The sequence below is a fragment of the Branchiostoma belcheri genome, unplaced genomic scaffold (genome assembly GCF_001625305.1).
Source record: "Branchiostoma belcheri isolate BF01 breed outbred unplaced genomic scaffold, Haploidv18h27 scaffold9, whole genome shotgun sequence".
Classification (NCBI taxonomy): Eukaryota; Metazoa; Chordata; class Leptocardii; order Amphioxiformes; family Branchiostomatidae; genus Branchiostoma; species Branchiostoma belcheri.
The window spans coordinates 5179617-5196064 of record NW_017804575.1 but is presented as its reverse complement, the minus strand read 5'-3'; the positions used below and the strand labels follow the sequence as shown (position 1 = coordinate 5196064).

Genomic DNA, 16448 nt, shown 5'->3' with positions numbered 1-16448 from the left:
GTTCTTTGTTTCTACCAAAGTATGTCTGTCGGTGTGATTCTAATCTAGGAGACAAAATATTTTTTTTCAGTGTTCTCCAATAATTAAATACAATGTATTGCAGAATGTCAACATTTTGGAAACACTTTCTGCAATGCACAAGCCGTCTTCTCAACCCAATAATTCCTATCTATATTTGCATATATACTAGTAGCTAAATTGTGGCATTTTCTCTCACTGTCAGTCTTCACAGGTCCTTCTCTGCAGTGAAGTTATCATTCCCTAATATCTCCACAGTAGGGGTGGGTTCAAGTCCAGGTTGAGGTCCAGTGGTTCAGCTTCAGATCCGGACTTGCTCTCATTTATAATGAATGAACTTACTCATTTTGTCATGTTCAAAAGGTTCTCCCAGTTCCTCTACATGTAATAAGTTTTCACTAGTTCATCAGTTCATTCTGCTGCCGAAGAAAAGATACTAGTTATAATTATGGTTGTCACTTGAGACATCTAGAAATCATCTCCATGATTTATCTACATAATTTATCAAGTAGTACAGTTTGAATTTTCTTTGAATACTACTCTAACCTAATTTACGTTTGATCCCAGTGTTGGTGTGGTGCAGATTTTAGTTTATTATTAAGTTTTCTTATTTGTTTGTTTGTTTCTTGTACAATCTTGAAAATCATTCTGCAAAATGCAGACTGCAGGAGTGTATTTCAAACACTGATATAACTAGAGGAGTAACATTTGCAAAGAAAATGCATTATGTTTACCTTCGGACATAGTCTGCTCTGTTAATTCTTACCCAAACACATACATGCACTACTAGTATATGGTGACAGGAGCAGAGCAGACCATGAAATTGCAACATTATGTAACCAACCACCAGTCACCATGGTGACAGACGTCAACCAACCACCAGTCGCCATGGTGAGAGACGTCAACAAATCATGTCATTGGTCAGGTCAGAGGTCACTGTTTGGAGAAGAAGAAGAGGAAGAAACTGAGCAAAAACAATATGTTTTCCTTCGGTAAACATAATTACTCTGTATCACACAGTCTCTAGCGTACCTGATGATCGGCACCCCGCTCGCTATGGGAGCTCATCCCGTGGCCGGACATTTCATCTCAGAGCACTACATGTTCAAGAAAGGCTACGAGACCTACTCCTACTACGGTCCACTCAACGCGATCACCTTCAACGCTGGTTATCACAACGAGCACCACGACTTTCCCAATATTCCTGGGTGCAGACTTCCCAAGGTGAGGTCTTGTTAACTTGTCCTGTGTAACTTGTTCTGCACATACAGTACCATATAGCACCCTGTATAGGTACGATTTGGAGGTACTACTACTAGTATTTCTCGTGCAACGCATCACACCGCAGCGAAACGCAACGAATGCGGAAGTAACTATGCCACTGCGGGGCAAAAAAATGGGGGTCTATGATCTAATGAAATCATGAAATTATTGAAAAATATTGTACCAGGAATGCCAGCAGGACATGTACGTACAGATAACTGACAGCAACAAATCATCTGGAATTTAATTCATAATACGCCTTGATAGAAACTTACAACTGTACTGTAAATCATGTTATATTCGTGCTACTTTTATATTCGCGGTTTTCGTGGTCGCTTTTGTACCGCAAATTTATCATTTCCATTAGCATATAATTCACTGAATTTCTTCTTTCTGCACCTGCCGCCACCGCAAACATATAGTTCTGCGAAAGCGTCCATTTTTGTCAGACCGCGCAATTTTGCTACCGCGAATATAAAGTGTTTTACGGTAATACTCATCTGATATATGCACAACTTACCCATAAAATATTTTTTGGAATTCTTTTCACACCATAAAAGAATAAAACTCTATTGCCTAACTTTATCTACATGCCAGGTACAAACCATGTGTGAAAAGTTGAAACACTACAGTCGACAGTTAATTCAGTATTTGTTATTGTAGACTGATAAGTGTTGTGATGTGTCACATATGAACGTAATATACAAGATACTGTCTTAAGCCTTGGTCACAACCCGCCGTACGTGCTTTTCGTCCGTACGTTTTTTGGGAGGCTACGTCTGCTGTGTTTTTTTTTCTGAAACGTGTTTTTCTGAAAAGTGGGGAAGGAGTGGCTTCGACGCACGTCACTCGCACGGTTGCACAAGGTGTAAGAGTAGTCTGCACGCCACGTCTGGCCGTGAGCGGTTGCGTGCATCGTTCGTTGCGCAAGTGGTAAGTTGTACGTGCTTACAACGTACGATCTCTGTGCGACTGCAACTTTACCGTAAGGAGGCCGTACTCACACATGCTTCTTCCGTACGGTACGTACGGGGCACGCGCGTCGCACGTACTCGCACGCACGGGTGGTGAATCCGCAGACCGCACGCAGAAAAAGTTTGACATGCACTTAAAGTTCTACGGCGTGTCTGCGTGCTCCCAAATCCGTAGGATTCCGTACGGAGGTGGTACTCACCACGCAATGATGCCCTAAGTTTGCCCACGTTTTTGCACGTAGACAGCACGCAGAAGCACGTACGGTGGGTTGTGACCAAGGCTTTACACATCCCCAGGTACGTGAGATTGCCCCGGAGTTCTACAACAACCTTCCTTGCCACACCTCCTGGACCCGCGTCCTGTACGACTTCGTGACAGACCCGGACATCGGACCGTACGCCCGCGTCAAGCGCAGGAGTAGGCCCATCCCCATCAACCCTGCCAACCTGGATGTAGATGGCGACATCAAGGCAGAATAAAACATCACATGCAGACACAAGTACACTTCACCATGTAGTAAAACGTTAAACTTTATTCCAACACACAGTTTACAGAGATCAAATTTTCAGCGACCACTGTCGCCTTCATCAGGATAATTAATGACCAATCACTTCACGACGTGATCTCGCGAGAGTTACGGTTTACAAACACGTGACCTTGTTCACACGAGACAGGACTACTTTTTAAGAGGCATCAAGGAGGCCATATATATCAGAGCACTTCAGCCTTCACTTAAAAGAGATGGTGGACGATATAAACTCCCTGGCACTTTTGATCAATTGCTTATGTCACGTATTAGTAAAGTCTCGTTTAACGTTTTACTATGATTACTACCAACACAGAGGAACTTTCATGATTCACTTCACCATGTATAATACATCTACACACACTCTACATACCCAATGCTAGCTTAACAGAAAAATCTGCAGACCCTAAGTGTTTCGAATTCATTAATCATGACATACCCAGTAGCACGAAAACTTTCGAAATATAGATGTAACAATATTTATTAATAGTGATAGAGCTTAAAATCAATTATCAACTCATAATCATATAACATTGACAAATAGTCTCTGAAGCCTTCAAAGCATCAACAATTCATAGAAACAACTTTCAAAATCATATAGATCTGCACTGAATGTATTGACTAATCCAGAGAGGATTTTCTTCCATACACTACAAATCAAGAGCTATAAGGTCCATATTGATGATTCAATTCTATGTAATGTTTCAGTTCTAGTAATGGCTAGATTCTATGGTTTATTTCTATGTAATGGTTTATTTCTGTATAATGGGTCAGTTCTATGTAATGGGACAGCAGTTCTATGTAATATGACAGTTCTGGTAGTACGTTATGTATCACTTGTATGTAATGGTTCAGTTCTATGTAATAATGGTTCAGTTCTATTGTAATGGGACAGTTGTATGTAATGGGGCAGTTCTACGTAATAGGACAGTTCTGGTAGTATGTTATGTCCCACTTGTGGATTACTTCTATGTAATGTTTTAATTCTATGCAATGGTTCACTTCTATGTAATAGAGGATAGGAAGGCATTGAGAGGGAGAGTCCCATAGAGGTTTTGAGGAAGCTTGACAAGGAAATGTGAGTAATGGATAATGTATAGATGCTTCTAGTTGTGAGAAAACAAAACGAATTCTAAGAAGAAACATGTAACTGATATCATAATCACAAGTATCTACAAATCATACATGCAAAATATGTTACAGAAATGTATGTAAAAGGTCGTTTATTGGAATATAGACACACCAACGTAACGTGAAGCGCTAGGGAGCAATGACTGATGTAAAAATTTCAAGAAACTAATAAAGGTGCAGTGATTGAATGTTGCCGGACATAAATCGTGACGCATTCTTGAAGTTCTGTCCTTTGTCTTTTTTTGTGATGACATTCTGATGACAATATTCTTGTCTGATTGCCTGACAATTATTTATTTATTCATTTATTTATTTCAGCTTTATTACAACAAATGTACAAGGTTGGGGGGAAACAGGAACATACTCCTTTTTAATGCCCCCACCAATATAAACTAATAAGGATAACATAAATAATAAACAAAATAAACAATAACAGAAATAATAACAACACTATTTACAAGGGTGATGACAAAGAATTAACAAATCATATAATGAACGTTGAGGTCAATAGAACGGCGAGCCAACGATAAACAATGAATCATTCGATAAGTAATAAATAATACATAACAGGTCGGCAGCAGTATGAGCAAAAACAGCAAATGAAAACAATAACGATGATAGTAGTGATAATAATAATAATATCAATTAGTAACAACATTTGATTTGAAAAGGTACCTAGCAAAATGATGCAAATGAATAAATAAATAAATCATAATAATGATAACAAGATATCTGATTGGGGTGATTAGAATGGAGAACACTTGCGACAAGGACATTGAGTAAGCCAGGTGCATATATTTAAATATATACAATTAAGGAGATAACATTTAATTACTAGTAGTTAGAATTCCGGCAGTCAGACAACATTACGATATTTTATCCCGACATCTACTTGGAAACACCTACTTAACAACAGCTAGCCAGAATTTTAGAATCAAATTAGAAGTTCTCAAGAACTGTTCTAAACATTCAGGGTCCGACTAAAAGGCGAAATACACAGGAAACAGAGAATTACAACGAAATGCATGTAAAATACACACCATTACAAAATGTAGGTTGATCTTGATTCGGAATTAATCAATATTCAGTGAAAACCTGGACGAAAAACTACTGCTACGTTTGTTTTCATGTCTTTTTTTCTATCGTCCTTCTAAAGTACTTCGAAGAATCTGAACGGTTGAATCTAAGGTTTATTAATCAAATAAGCAGCGATATTGCAGCGATAGGCTGAATTTCGTACTTATTTTACATTGTAGAAATAGGCTGAATTTCGTACTTATTTTACAGAGCTCGAGGGTACTTAAAATCAATTACACTTTGACTTAAAACAATTGATTATTAAGAGGTAATCAATAAATGTGCTAATGAAAAGAAAATCTTGGCCGTGTTGTAGAAACTTGTTACCCTAAAGTTTCTGTGTTTTTCTGTTCAAAAGACGAACCTGGGATGACCTGGCACATAAAGGAAAGTTCCCTGTGGCAATCGTAGTCAGACCACCCCATATGAAAGTCATGAGAATTTGGCCACCAAATGACACAATCTTCTTCAGGAGCGAAGTTATCCGGTTGTCCCACGCCCCATGAGTTGAACTCCCCAAGTGGAGTGACGTCTATCCACTCAAAGCTTCCTTCTCGGCGCTGATCGTGTAGGCCAAACCAGAATAATGAGTAACCAGACCTAGGATCTTTTGGTTTGATCAAGGAGATGAGATAGTCGTTGATGTCAGCGTCTTTGGGCACGGCGAGGGTGCCGCCGTCTTCACGACAGGCTGCGGCCGCGTTCTTGTAGGATTTGGGTCTCTTGTACGTCTTGTAGCAGATTCCACGAAATTCTGTATACTCTCTGGGACAAGATCCTGAAAAACAGTTTAGCATTAAAACAGACATGCAGAGATATCTGTGTGGTTCCAGTACTTAGGAACAACACGAATTTTTTCGTACTATCATCATGGTATGTAACTTTATAGGATGTGTATAGTTTTCATGGATAACCGTGCTTTTGCTTTAAAAACATACATATTCCCCATTTTATGCACTATAGAAAATTCATATTCCTCATGCAACTAGACAAACCATCCATCGAAAAACACTTTTATCTCAACCATAACTGAAAAGCGAGAAGTTGAATTTATGTAATCAATGATAGTTAGTTTTATATTCTGTTAACTGTATTTGTTCAGCATATTTTGTTGCAACCTGTACTAATAGCCCAATGTGGCAAAAATGTGCAATAAAGGTCGTCATTATATCTCTATGTCATTCTAAGCGACAACAAGGCATATTAGAAACCAGAAAACAACTACACCGACAAGTACTAGTAGTGGTACAGTGGCGTCGGGTGGTGTAGTGGTTAGAGCAATCGACTATGAACCGGGGAGACCCGGGTTCGATTCCGAGTCGTACCCGGGACATGTCTGAACATGCGTCCCGACGTTGTGCCCTTAGGAAAGGCACTTTACACGACTTTCCTCACTCCACCCAGGTGTGAATGGGTACCTTACTTCGGTTGGGGAAAGTCGTATTGAGGTCACCTTGTGGCGCCGAATGGCAGCCGCACAGTTCCACAAAAAATAATTGTGGAACAAATATGTGTATCATGTGTATTATTTGATTGTTGTAATTGTTGTGAATGTATTGATTATTATGTGATACCCTGCATCAATTCAGCCGTATAAAGGCTGCGACTGCATGGGTACTGTTTGGACAATAAAAACCATTTATTATTATATTATTTCATACAAGACAAAATGGATGCCTCACCTGCAGCTGCAGTCGACAAGCTCTGTGCAGATGTTTGTTGATGGTCCGGTAGGGCTGGGACCGGGTGTCACTGATACCCCAGCAGACGTAACCATTTCTGATGTACCTTTAACAGAAGACGGTACGAAAGATCATATCAACTATCTCTAACAACAGATTTTACCCATAAAATATACCTAGAATCATCGGAATCATATCAATTTAAGCTTCGAATTCAATGTGTAATTCTTTTTCATATCATTACTTATCGATTAACTAATAATGCCATTCTATAGAAGGTGATGAAGGCAATTTTTTGTTGTTTTTTTTTATTCGCACGCTCGCATTAGTTTTGGGGTTCCAAAAGGATGTCATCCATATAATCAAATCAACATAGCCTGATAATGAAGCTGGTTGTGTCGGGTCTTTAGATGATATCAAATATCAACATTATGTGCCCAATTGTCGTGAAGGTAAAGTACTTACACAGGATCCAATCCTACTTACCGGGCGCCTTCCCCATCTCATGAAGACGCTGCTCCAAGGCGGCGATTCGGTCATTCTCCTTGTCCAGGTTGCTTTTTAAAACGTCAACAGTGGTGGACAGTCGGGACATTTCCTGAAGAAATGCGAATGCAGCCGACGTCAATGGGTGAAACGTTTCATCTTTAAAGTAAGCCAAGAAGGCGACAAGGAAGTAAAATTGCAATTTAACAACTTTAAAGATGACTGAGTAAACATCTAATTAAAAGACTTCTGTCAAAGATGACATAGCATCAGCTTCCTAATACTGAATTACTGAATTGAATTAATGGGTTGCTATTATGGTTTATTTATTGTTGTTCGTCCACTAGTTTCTGTCATTTCGAATTCATTGTGGTTTAAAAATAGCACCGAGTGCATTAGCCATGTAAAAAGGAAGCAGAAATAAGTTGGTGCCCCAGATGCTCAGTCGGCGGAATTGTAATACATTTTAAGAATGATAAAAAGTACATTTTGTTTCCACTAAATACTGAGGCATTTAATTGCCTTCCATGAAAGATATAGTTTTAGGATTACCTCTTTAGTTACAAACATCGTCAGGGCGAATCCCACAATGGCTAAGGTTGCCAGCGTGGTGACCATACAGCTGCGGCGGGCGCGGAGGAAGCTGCAGCCGCTTGCGCCACCCGGGTTCGCGTTGTCCGCTAGAAATGGTATTAGATGCAGGATATCATACTGCTATAACCAGTGTAGGTAATGATTGTGAAGTTTACTGCACACTAGTACTGCACACAGAATATCCGAACAGGATAGAGAAAAATCTAGGAAACACTACATTACCTGGAGACGTGTCCATGACATAGCGTCTAGTGTCTTCAGCGCCCCCGCCGGGGGTGACTCCGACTCTATGCTGGATTGCAGCAGTCGAGTGCCGTTCACACTTGCAGAGAGATCCGCTGGGTTTATTGTATAGTAGACCCTCTCGGCTTCTTCGTACGGATCTGAAGACGATTCTACCCCTTCTGGACTCTCTTCAGAACCGCCGACGCCTCGGCTGTCACGTCCGCTTGGACCACCCTGGTTTACAGGAGGCGCCTGGGACGGCAGGACGCTGGATTGGCCGTGGCGGGACCCTAATGTCGAGGTCTCTACTTGGTCTGCTTGCTCGGACATTTGTATGAACTGGCAGAAAACGGCTGGATCCGGATGCGCAAACTAGCACAGCAAGGGAATTATAACTACTGTACTAAATCATACCAGGCCACAGCCTAATGCATTTATGTAAATGAAATCGTGAGATATATGTTATGCGAGCGACGCAATGCAGGGCGCAGACAATTGTGTGTTTTTGTGGTTAAATCGGAGCTTTGCAAAACGGTACGAGGGAAGTAGATTTTTAATTGCGGGCAGTTTCTGCCACCTGTGCAACCCGTCTTTTCCAAATGCAAAATGATATCAAAACTAGTCGGCAGGAACCCTGCTTTCTTCTCCTTAAAGGAATCCAATGCAATTTCAGGGCAGCTAAACTGGAAATATCAGGAATAAGGCAATCGTTGTGATATGGACACATACTACTTCATATTAGCCCATTTTAATCAGTATTTCATACTCTGGGCATTTAAAACTGCAGAAACAAGCTCCAAGATGAGTCCTTTATTTTCTGGGTGGTACCCTTTAAATCAGTCAAGGGCCCTTCCAGTAACCATTTTCCGTCAGGATTTTGGGAATTTTTGTGCCATGAGGGTCTATATACATTGGGATAGTGTGGTTTCAACTCAGTACTAGATAAATGACTAGAATACTGGCTTTGAAAAATCGGGTTTTCAACCACAAAAAACTGCACTGGATGCCTTTAGACGTACAGTACAAACTAGGTCTGACTCATTGAAATGGAATTTCAGTTTTCCTAAATGTGACAGACTAATTTCCGAGTTTAGCCTGTTTACCATGCTCAACAGGTGTTGAGTGTTTCGACCGGTCAGAGGTTGTTTGGCACCCGATAAGAGTCCAGCCAATTTCTGTCGCTTCGTAGAAAGTATAGAAATTAGACATCACGGCTGACCTCCTATCTGGTGCCAAACAACCTCTAACCGGCCGGAACACCCCGAAGCCGACATGTTGATCATGGTAACCAGTCTGGTCTTAGCTAGGAGCCCCCTTCCCCAAATCCGGTCTGAATACGCGGTTAAACATGATGGTGACATTCTATCTTCGATATGAACTGTAGATTCACATTATAAACCTTTTGCACAATGCGAAAACGGCATGTCCATTTGAATCCCGAGCCTAACGCCTCTCCTTGCTTTATGTAAACTTGTGCAATAGTGAGTTGTACATCTAGTTAGTTGGTAGAAACTAGTCGGTAGAAACCCTAGATCATTTCCCTTATACGTACAGTACATGTAAACTAGTTCTGGCTCAAAGCGATGGAATTTCAGTTTTCGTAAAAGTGGCAGACTAACTTCCAAGGAAAAGAGGTCGACGTCCGCCTAAGGTAGGAGCCCCCCTCCCCCTCAAAAGCCCGGTCTGAATACGGTTAAACATGATATATTTACATTCTATCTTAGGTGTTAAATGTATACTTTGTATTCACATTATAGACTTTCTCTGCACTTTGCCAAAATGGCATGTCCATTTCATTCCCAAGACTTACATTTGTATCAATCAGTACATCTTTGTGCAAAAATACCCATCAGAGGAAATACCCTGCTTTATTTCCCTTGTACGTACTGTTAACGCAAACTAGGTTTGACTCACAGCAATGGGATTTCAGTTTTCCTAAAAGTGGCAGACTAATTTCCGAGGAAAAGAGGTCGACGTCCGCCTAAGCTATATATATATAGCTAGGAACCCCCTCCCTCCAAAAATCCCGGTCTGAATACGGTTCAACATGATAGATTTACATTGTATCTTTGATGTGAAATGTAGATTCACATTATAGACCTTTTGCACAATGCTAAAATGGCATGTCCATTTCAATCCTCAGCCTAACGCCTCTCCTTGCTTTATGTAAACTTGTGCAATAGTGAGTTGTGCATGAGTTAGTTGGTAGAAACTAGTCGGTACCGGTAGAAACTCTAGATCATTTCCCTTATACGTACAGTACATGTAAACTAGTTCTGGCTCAATGAGATGGGATTTCAGTTTTCGTAAAAGTGGAAGACTAATTTCCGAGGAAAAGAGGTCGTCGTCCACGTAAGCTAGTAGCCCCCCCCCCAAAGCCCGGTCTGAATACCGTTAAACATGATAGATTTACATTCTATCTTAGGTGTTAAATGTAGACTCATATTATAGACTTTCTCTGCACGTTGCTAAAATGGCATGTCCATTTTATCCCCAAGACTTACATTTGTATCAATCAGTACATCTTTGTGCAAAAATACCCATCAGAGAAAGAGGTCAGATGCTTCATGAAAAATGGAAGTATTGTTTTTGGCATGTCTGTCTGTGTGTCTGTGTGTGTATTTGTGTTTCTGGACATTTGCGGGCAGCATAAAGTTTGAACCTTTGGATGGATTGTAATGATATTTGGTATGTGGGTAGGTGTTGGGTAGGCAAAGGTCAAGATCGATTTTGGGCCTCCTGGTGGCTGACCTTGGTACTGCAGCAGAACTTCTGGTTTTTGTATCTTTTGTCCTGAACATGCTATGGTCTTGATTTTTGAGTTGTGGATAGCTCTTCCTGCTAGTAATAAGTGGTGTGGGTTTGGTTCCCCTAGCCGCTTGTTCTGGATCTGCAGTTTTTTTGGGGAGAAACCTTTCAGAGCAGATAAATTCACAAAGAAACAATGTATTTTTATGGTTTTTGGTATGTGGGTAGCTTAGACAGAGATCCACATTATTGGATGCAAATTATACATATGATGACTTCATTTGCATAATTAGTGAGGAAATTCTGTAGTTCTAGTGTTTCACATCATGGGACTTTGGTACATGTAAAATGTTTATAATATATGGTAGGTGTAATATCACCAGATATCAATTATGCAAATACGGACCTAATTTGCATAATTAATCTGAATTCTAATACTTCTTAGTGGTTAATGATGGGAATTTCGTACTTGCGACATGTGTAAGTTAATCAAAAGTTAACATCACGATACATATATTATGTTAATGTAGAGGTCATTTGCATAATTAAAGACGAAATTTTACATTTACATGTGAGGCCCATATTTAATGGAGGTATGAAGTCTCGGAACTATTGTTAAGCATTGTGGACAGTTTTAAAGTTGTTTTGCTTATCTACTTTGTCTATCGTTTCCTACCCTTTTATATGCTGCAAGTGAACTGTTTGTATGATATGATCAATTTTTGTTTCTCCTCTTGGTGACTGCTTTTATAGTTTAAACATTGCGGACTGTTTTGAATATCTACTTTTTAATCATTGTATATCATTCCCTTACCTTTCCTTGTTTGATATTCTGCAAATGAACTTGACACTTTTTTGTACAATATGCTCAGAATTTGTTTTATAATTGGCGACTGCTTTTATCGTCAAGTAATCTGTCGAGAACGCTGAAGTTTTTATGTGCATGTTTTATTTATTACTCTGTGCGTATAATATTACACATGTTGAGAAACACAGACACAATCTAATACAACATAAAAGGTTAAAGGCTGAATGTTGAGAGTATTTACGTTACATTAACATTCAAAGAAGAAACCCTAATGGCATTAAAATGCATCAACATGTACCTTACTGCTTTTGCGCAATAGCAGTTCATGACGGTCATCAAGTAGTTAAACGTGTATGTTATATTACAAATGCAATGGGTTTACTGTACAATTTACACAATTTACAACAATACTGTTGTAATGTCCATTCAGTGCACTACAACTGTCAACACACGTTTAGACAAATCTCTAATCACCTTACATCGTCATGAAAACAATGTCTACCATCTATACCATACTTGCGACGAAGACAACAAACAACGACAAGAAAAGATAAGATTTTGATTTCGAAATAAAGACTATGACACAGCTACAATGTTACAACGACAATGAGTTACTGTACTTTTCACAACAATGGCTACGGTCCTCAATTACAATCACCAAATATCAATTTTACTCAGGAATGAAGCTCCATATCTTTTCAGTGCATTTAGCCATAATTTACAGAAGTAATCATTAGTAAATTGTCGCACAAGGCCACACTAAACAAAGTAAATAATTTAAGGTGAAACGTGAATAAAAATGTAAATACATCCAAAACACCCAAAATGACTTCCACTTTTGTATCCACACACAAGACCTGGTATGAAATTAAGTAATTAAGTAATTAAAAGTGTATATTAACAATATCATTAATTTACGGCTGGCCACTCAATGCACTACAATACGCTATGAACAGATGGTAGTCTACCCACTTTGTGAAAAAAAAAACTTTCATTAAAGTGTATTACCATGAAAGCACTGTTACATAGAATGACATTGAGAATAAATACAATATTGAGACAACTGAGGTAAAATTACCTCTTTTTAGTACTTTCTTTAACATTGGCTGCGATCCCTTATCACAATTACCCACATCATCTCTACACAACAATAACATCCCTATACCTTAACATCAATTGTTCAGTGCATTCACTAACACATAATCAACAGAAGTGATTTCATTGTCGCCTTTGACAAGAATAAAAAGGCAATAATCCAATTAGGAGCATAGGAGTTTGAAATCTTTACAGATGCCAAAGGGAATGGTACTTTTGTGTTCATACACGTACGTCTTTGATTTCCAATAAAAAAAAATCATTTTATTTTCAATTAGGCCACACCGACTTAATTTCATCGATGTCATCCACGCGCGCATTGATTTTTGCCTGGTCTAAAAAAAAGATCACGTCTGGCGTGGCTCTAGGCCTGGGTAGTACATGGTAGTTACATGTAGCGACAATACGGAGCCAGTGGTAACTCTGGAGGATGGCTCCACGACTCAAGCTCCACGACTCAAGAACTCAGTACATTCGTACAGTGCCGATTCATTAATTCCGCAAAAAGCCAGCATGTGCCGGCTTGTCGTATTTGCAGCTATGTACTGCTGCAAATTCACAATACAAGCTTTGTACTCCTGTGGTTTAGTATCATTTTTATTTTGGGCCGGAAATTTTTTTATTCGCCCGCGCGCACTAGTTTGGGGGTCTAAAGAGGATGTCATCCATAAAATTACAATGTAAGTCGGTGTGGCCTTAATGAATACTGCTTGCCGTGCATATGCCCCACAAAATTATGTTAGGTATCAAAGGCACAGTCGGTAGTTTGTTTTAACAATATAAACAATATAAAATATCTGGAGGGTTTTAAATATATGACTGTTCATACTTCCCCATACCTATCTCATATACAAAGTTTGAGTCGATTTGGCCGACCCCCATCTTCCGACCTCTGCCTGGTTTTCTCGTGCAATGACTCTTAAGTCTGTTTGTTGTGGTTAATATCATAATCATTGTTTTTCTTTGCCCACTTGCTTGTTTTGGCTCAACAGATGTCAACAGTTGCTCATTTTTCTTGTCACTCATAGATGGGCTGAGAATCGGCAGACACTGCCCCCTCATTCTCGTTCCCATAGATGGGCTGAGAATCGGCAGACACTGCCCCCTCATTCTCGTTCCCATAGATGGGCTGAGAAGCGGCAGACACTGCCCCCTCATTCTCGTTCCCATAGATGGGCTGAGAATCGGTAGAAATTGCCCCCTCATTCTCGTTCCCATAGATGGGCTGAGAATCGGCAGAAATTGCCTCCTCATTCTCGTTCCCATAGATGGAATGAGGGAGAGATAAAGCAGACATTGCCTCCTCATTCTCGTTCCCATAGATGGAATGACGGAGAGATAAAGTAGACATTGCCTCCTCATTCTCGTTCCCATAGATGGAATGAGGGAGAGATAAAGCAGACATTGCCTCCTCATTCTCGTTCCCATAGATGGAATGAGGGAGGGATAAAGCAGACATTGCCTCCTCATTCTCGTTCCCATAGATGGGCTGAGAAGCAGTTTTCTCTGTCTGGGAACCAGTATATGCCACCTCTGAAGCACTATTGTCACAGATTGACAGAGAATCATTAGGTGCAGAGTGTGCATTGTCACTCTTAAAGTCAGGAATGTCTTCCCCATCTTTAGAATCACCAGGTATTGTTTTGTCATCGTTCTTCTTGTACATGCCAATGGGTTTTCCACCAACAGATTCTGCTTTCTTTTCATCATTTTCATACATGGTCACATTTTCCCCTGCTTCCAGGCCACTATTCTCATATATATTCATAGGTGTCACAGATGCTACAATAGCAGATTTTGCTACCATTTCATCATTCACATAAAGACTGCTAGTGTCTTGTTTGGGTACAGAATCATTCGGCATTGCTACATCATCATCATTTTCATACAAGTTAGTGTCTTTTCCAGTTTCAGAGCAAATGGGCATTGCTACATCATCATCATTTTCATACACGTTAGTGTCTTGTCCAGTTTCAGAACCAGTTGGTATTGCTACATCATCATCATTTTCATACACGTTAATGTCTTGCCCATCTTCAGCATCAGTGCACATTTCTACATCGTCATCATTCTCATATACATCAGTGGATGGCACATCTGCAGAATTAGCAGATCCTGCCACCTCATCATCATTCTCATACACGTTAACGTCTTGACTAGTTACAGAATCAGCATCTGCTGCTTCATTGTCGGCATCAGGTACTGTTACAGTAGTGCCTGTGTTTATAGCATTGGCAGGAGGAGTTACATCCTTTTTTCTATGCCTAACGACAAGAACAACACAAGACATCAGCAGTGCTCCGATAAAGATGCTAACGCAAACGGAAATGAGAAGAGGTGTGGAGTAGGGTGTTGTGTCAGCATCACTTTCAGTAGTGCTAATTGGGGGGCTTTTTGATACCGGCCTTTGAGCACCAACAGATAGTAACACTGTGGCAGATGTGGAGCCTACAGGACTCGCTGCAATACAGACGTACAGACCACTATCTTCTGTAGTAGCATTTGGTATGATAACGGTACCGTCTGACTCCATTGTCACTCTCCCATCTGACTCAACAGTTATATTTAGTCCAGATGGGAGGGTGACTGTGGTGTCTGGTGTGGGGATTCCTGACACTTCACACGCCATATGAACAGTGTCACCTTGTATGAATGTCTTATTTTTACCTCCTGTAAAGCTCAGAATCTTTGGTGCCTCACAGATAAGGTCCTCGGGATTCGTATCGCCAAGTCTTTGTCCGAGAAAATTACTGGGTCCTTTACATATGATTTGGCTCTCAAATAAAGCAGACCCAGTCATCTGCTGCCTGAAGGGAGCCATTCTGCAGTCACACTGCCAGGGGTTATTGTGAAGGGATATGTTGGAATTCAATGGTAGATTTAAAAATGTACCAACCTGAATGTATGTCATCAGGTTTGATGACAGGTCCAAATCCAGAAGCTGGGGCAAATCTGAGAATGCACCAACCTCAACAGTAGTTATCTTGTTGGAATCTAGGAAGAGATGATTGAGCTGGGGTAGGTTTGAGAAAGACCCGACGGAATGACTTTCAAATTGTTGTATTCCAACGACACGAATTGGAGCTCTCGGGAATTTGCAAATTCACCTGAGTGAATGTTGTTTATTTGATTGCAATGAAGATCCAGCTCTTCGAGATGAATCAGATTTGACAATGTGCCTGCATGAATGGTAGTTATTTTGTTGTCGTGCAGATCTAACTCTCGCAACTGAGGCAAATCGGAAAGTGCGGCAGGGTGAATGTGAGAAATCTGGTTGACGGACAGGTGCAGAATTGTCAGTTGGGGTAAATTGGAAACTACACCAGGACGAATTTTAGTTATGTCATTGTTGTTAAGGAAAAGCCTAGCCAGTTTGAGTAGGTTCATAAATGCGCCGAGTTGAATATTGATTATACTGTTGTGGGTCACATACAGATATTTCAGCTCGGGAAGATTTAGGAATACTCCAGGCGGAATGTTAGTAATATCGTTTCTGGAAAGGTTTAAGCTTCTGAGCCTAGGTAGATTTGAAAATGTGTCGGCCTGAATGTTAGTTAACTTGTTTTGGTTAAGCAACAAGAATGTGAGACTGGCTAAATTTGAAAATGAGCCAGGTTGGATGTAACGTATATGGTTGTATGACAGGGTTAAAGAGGTTAATCCCCTGTACCTTGAGATATCAGACTGACCGATGTTTGTGATGTGGTTTCTCTCTAACTTCAGACTAGTGATACTTGTGGGGAAATCTTTAGGAACACTGCTGAGTCCTTTGCTATAACAACTACAAATTTGGGGACAACTGTTGCTACAGGCTGTGAGT

At 40.2% G+C, this 16448-nt stretch overlaps 1 protein-coding gene and 1 pseudogene across 1 annotated transcript in view; one reads left to right on the top strand and one right to left on the bottom strand.

Annotated features, from left to right (window-relative positions):
- The window catches only part of LOC109487723 (sphingolipid delta(4)-desaturase DES1-like), an 8147-nt gene extending 5340 nt beyond the window's left edge, over positions 1 to 2807 (top strand). The window contains 2 exon segments of the mRNA XM_019791776.1: positions 1039 to 1242; positions 2553 to 2807. Of these exon segments, the coding sequence (XP_019647335.1) occupies positions 1039 to 1242; positions 2553 to 2735 (387 nt within the window). The 3' untranslated portion in view covers positions 2736 to 2807.
- A 2067-nt stretch (positions 2808 to 4874) lies between these two features.
- On the bottom strand, positions 4875 to 15449 carry LOC109487670 (annotated as a pseudogene).
- Positions 15450 to 16448: the final 999 nt, after the last annotated feature.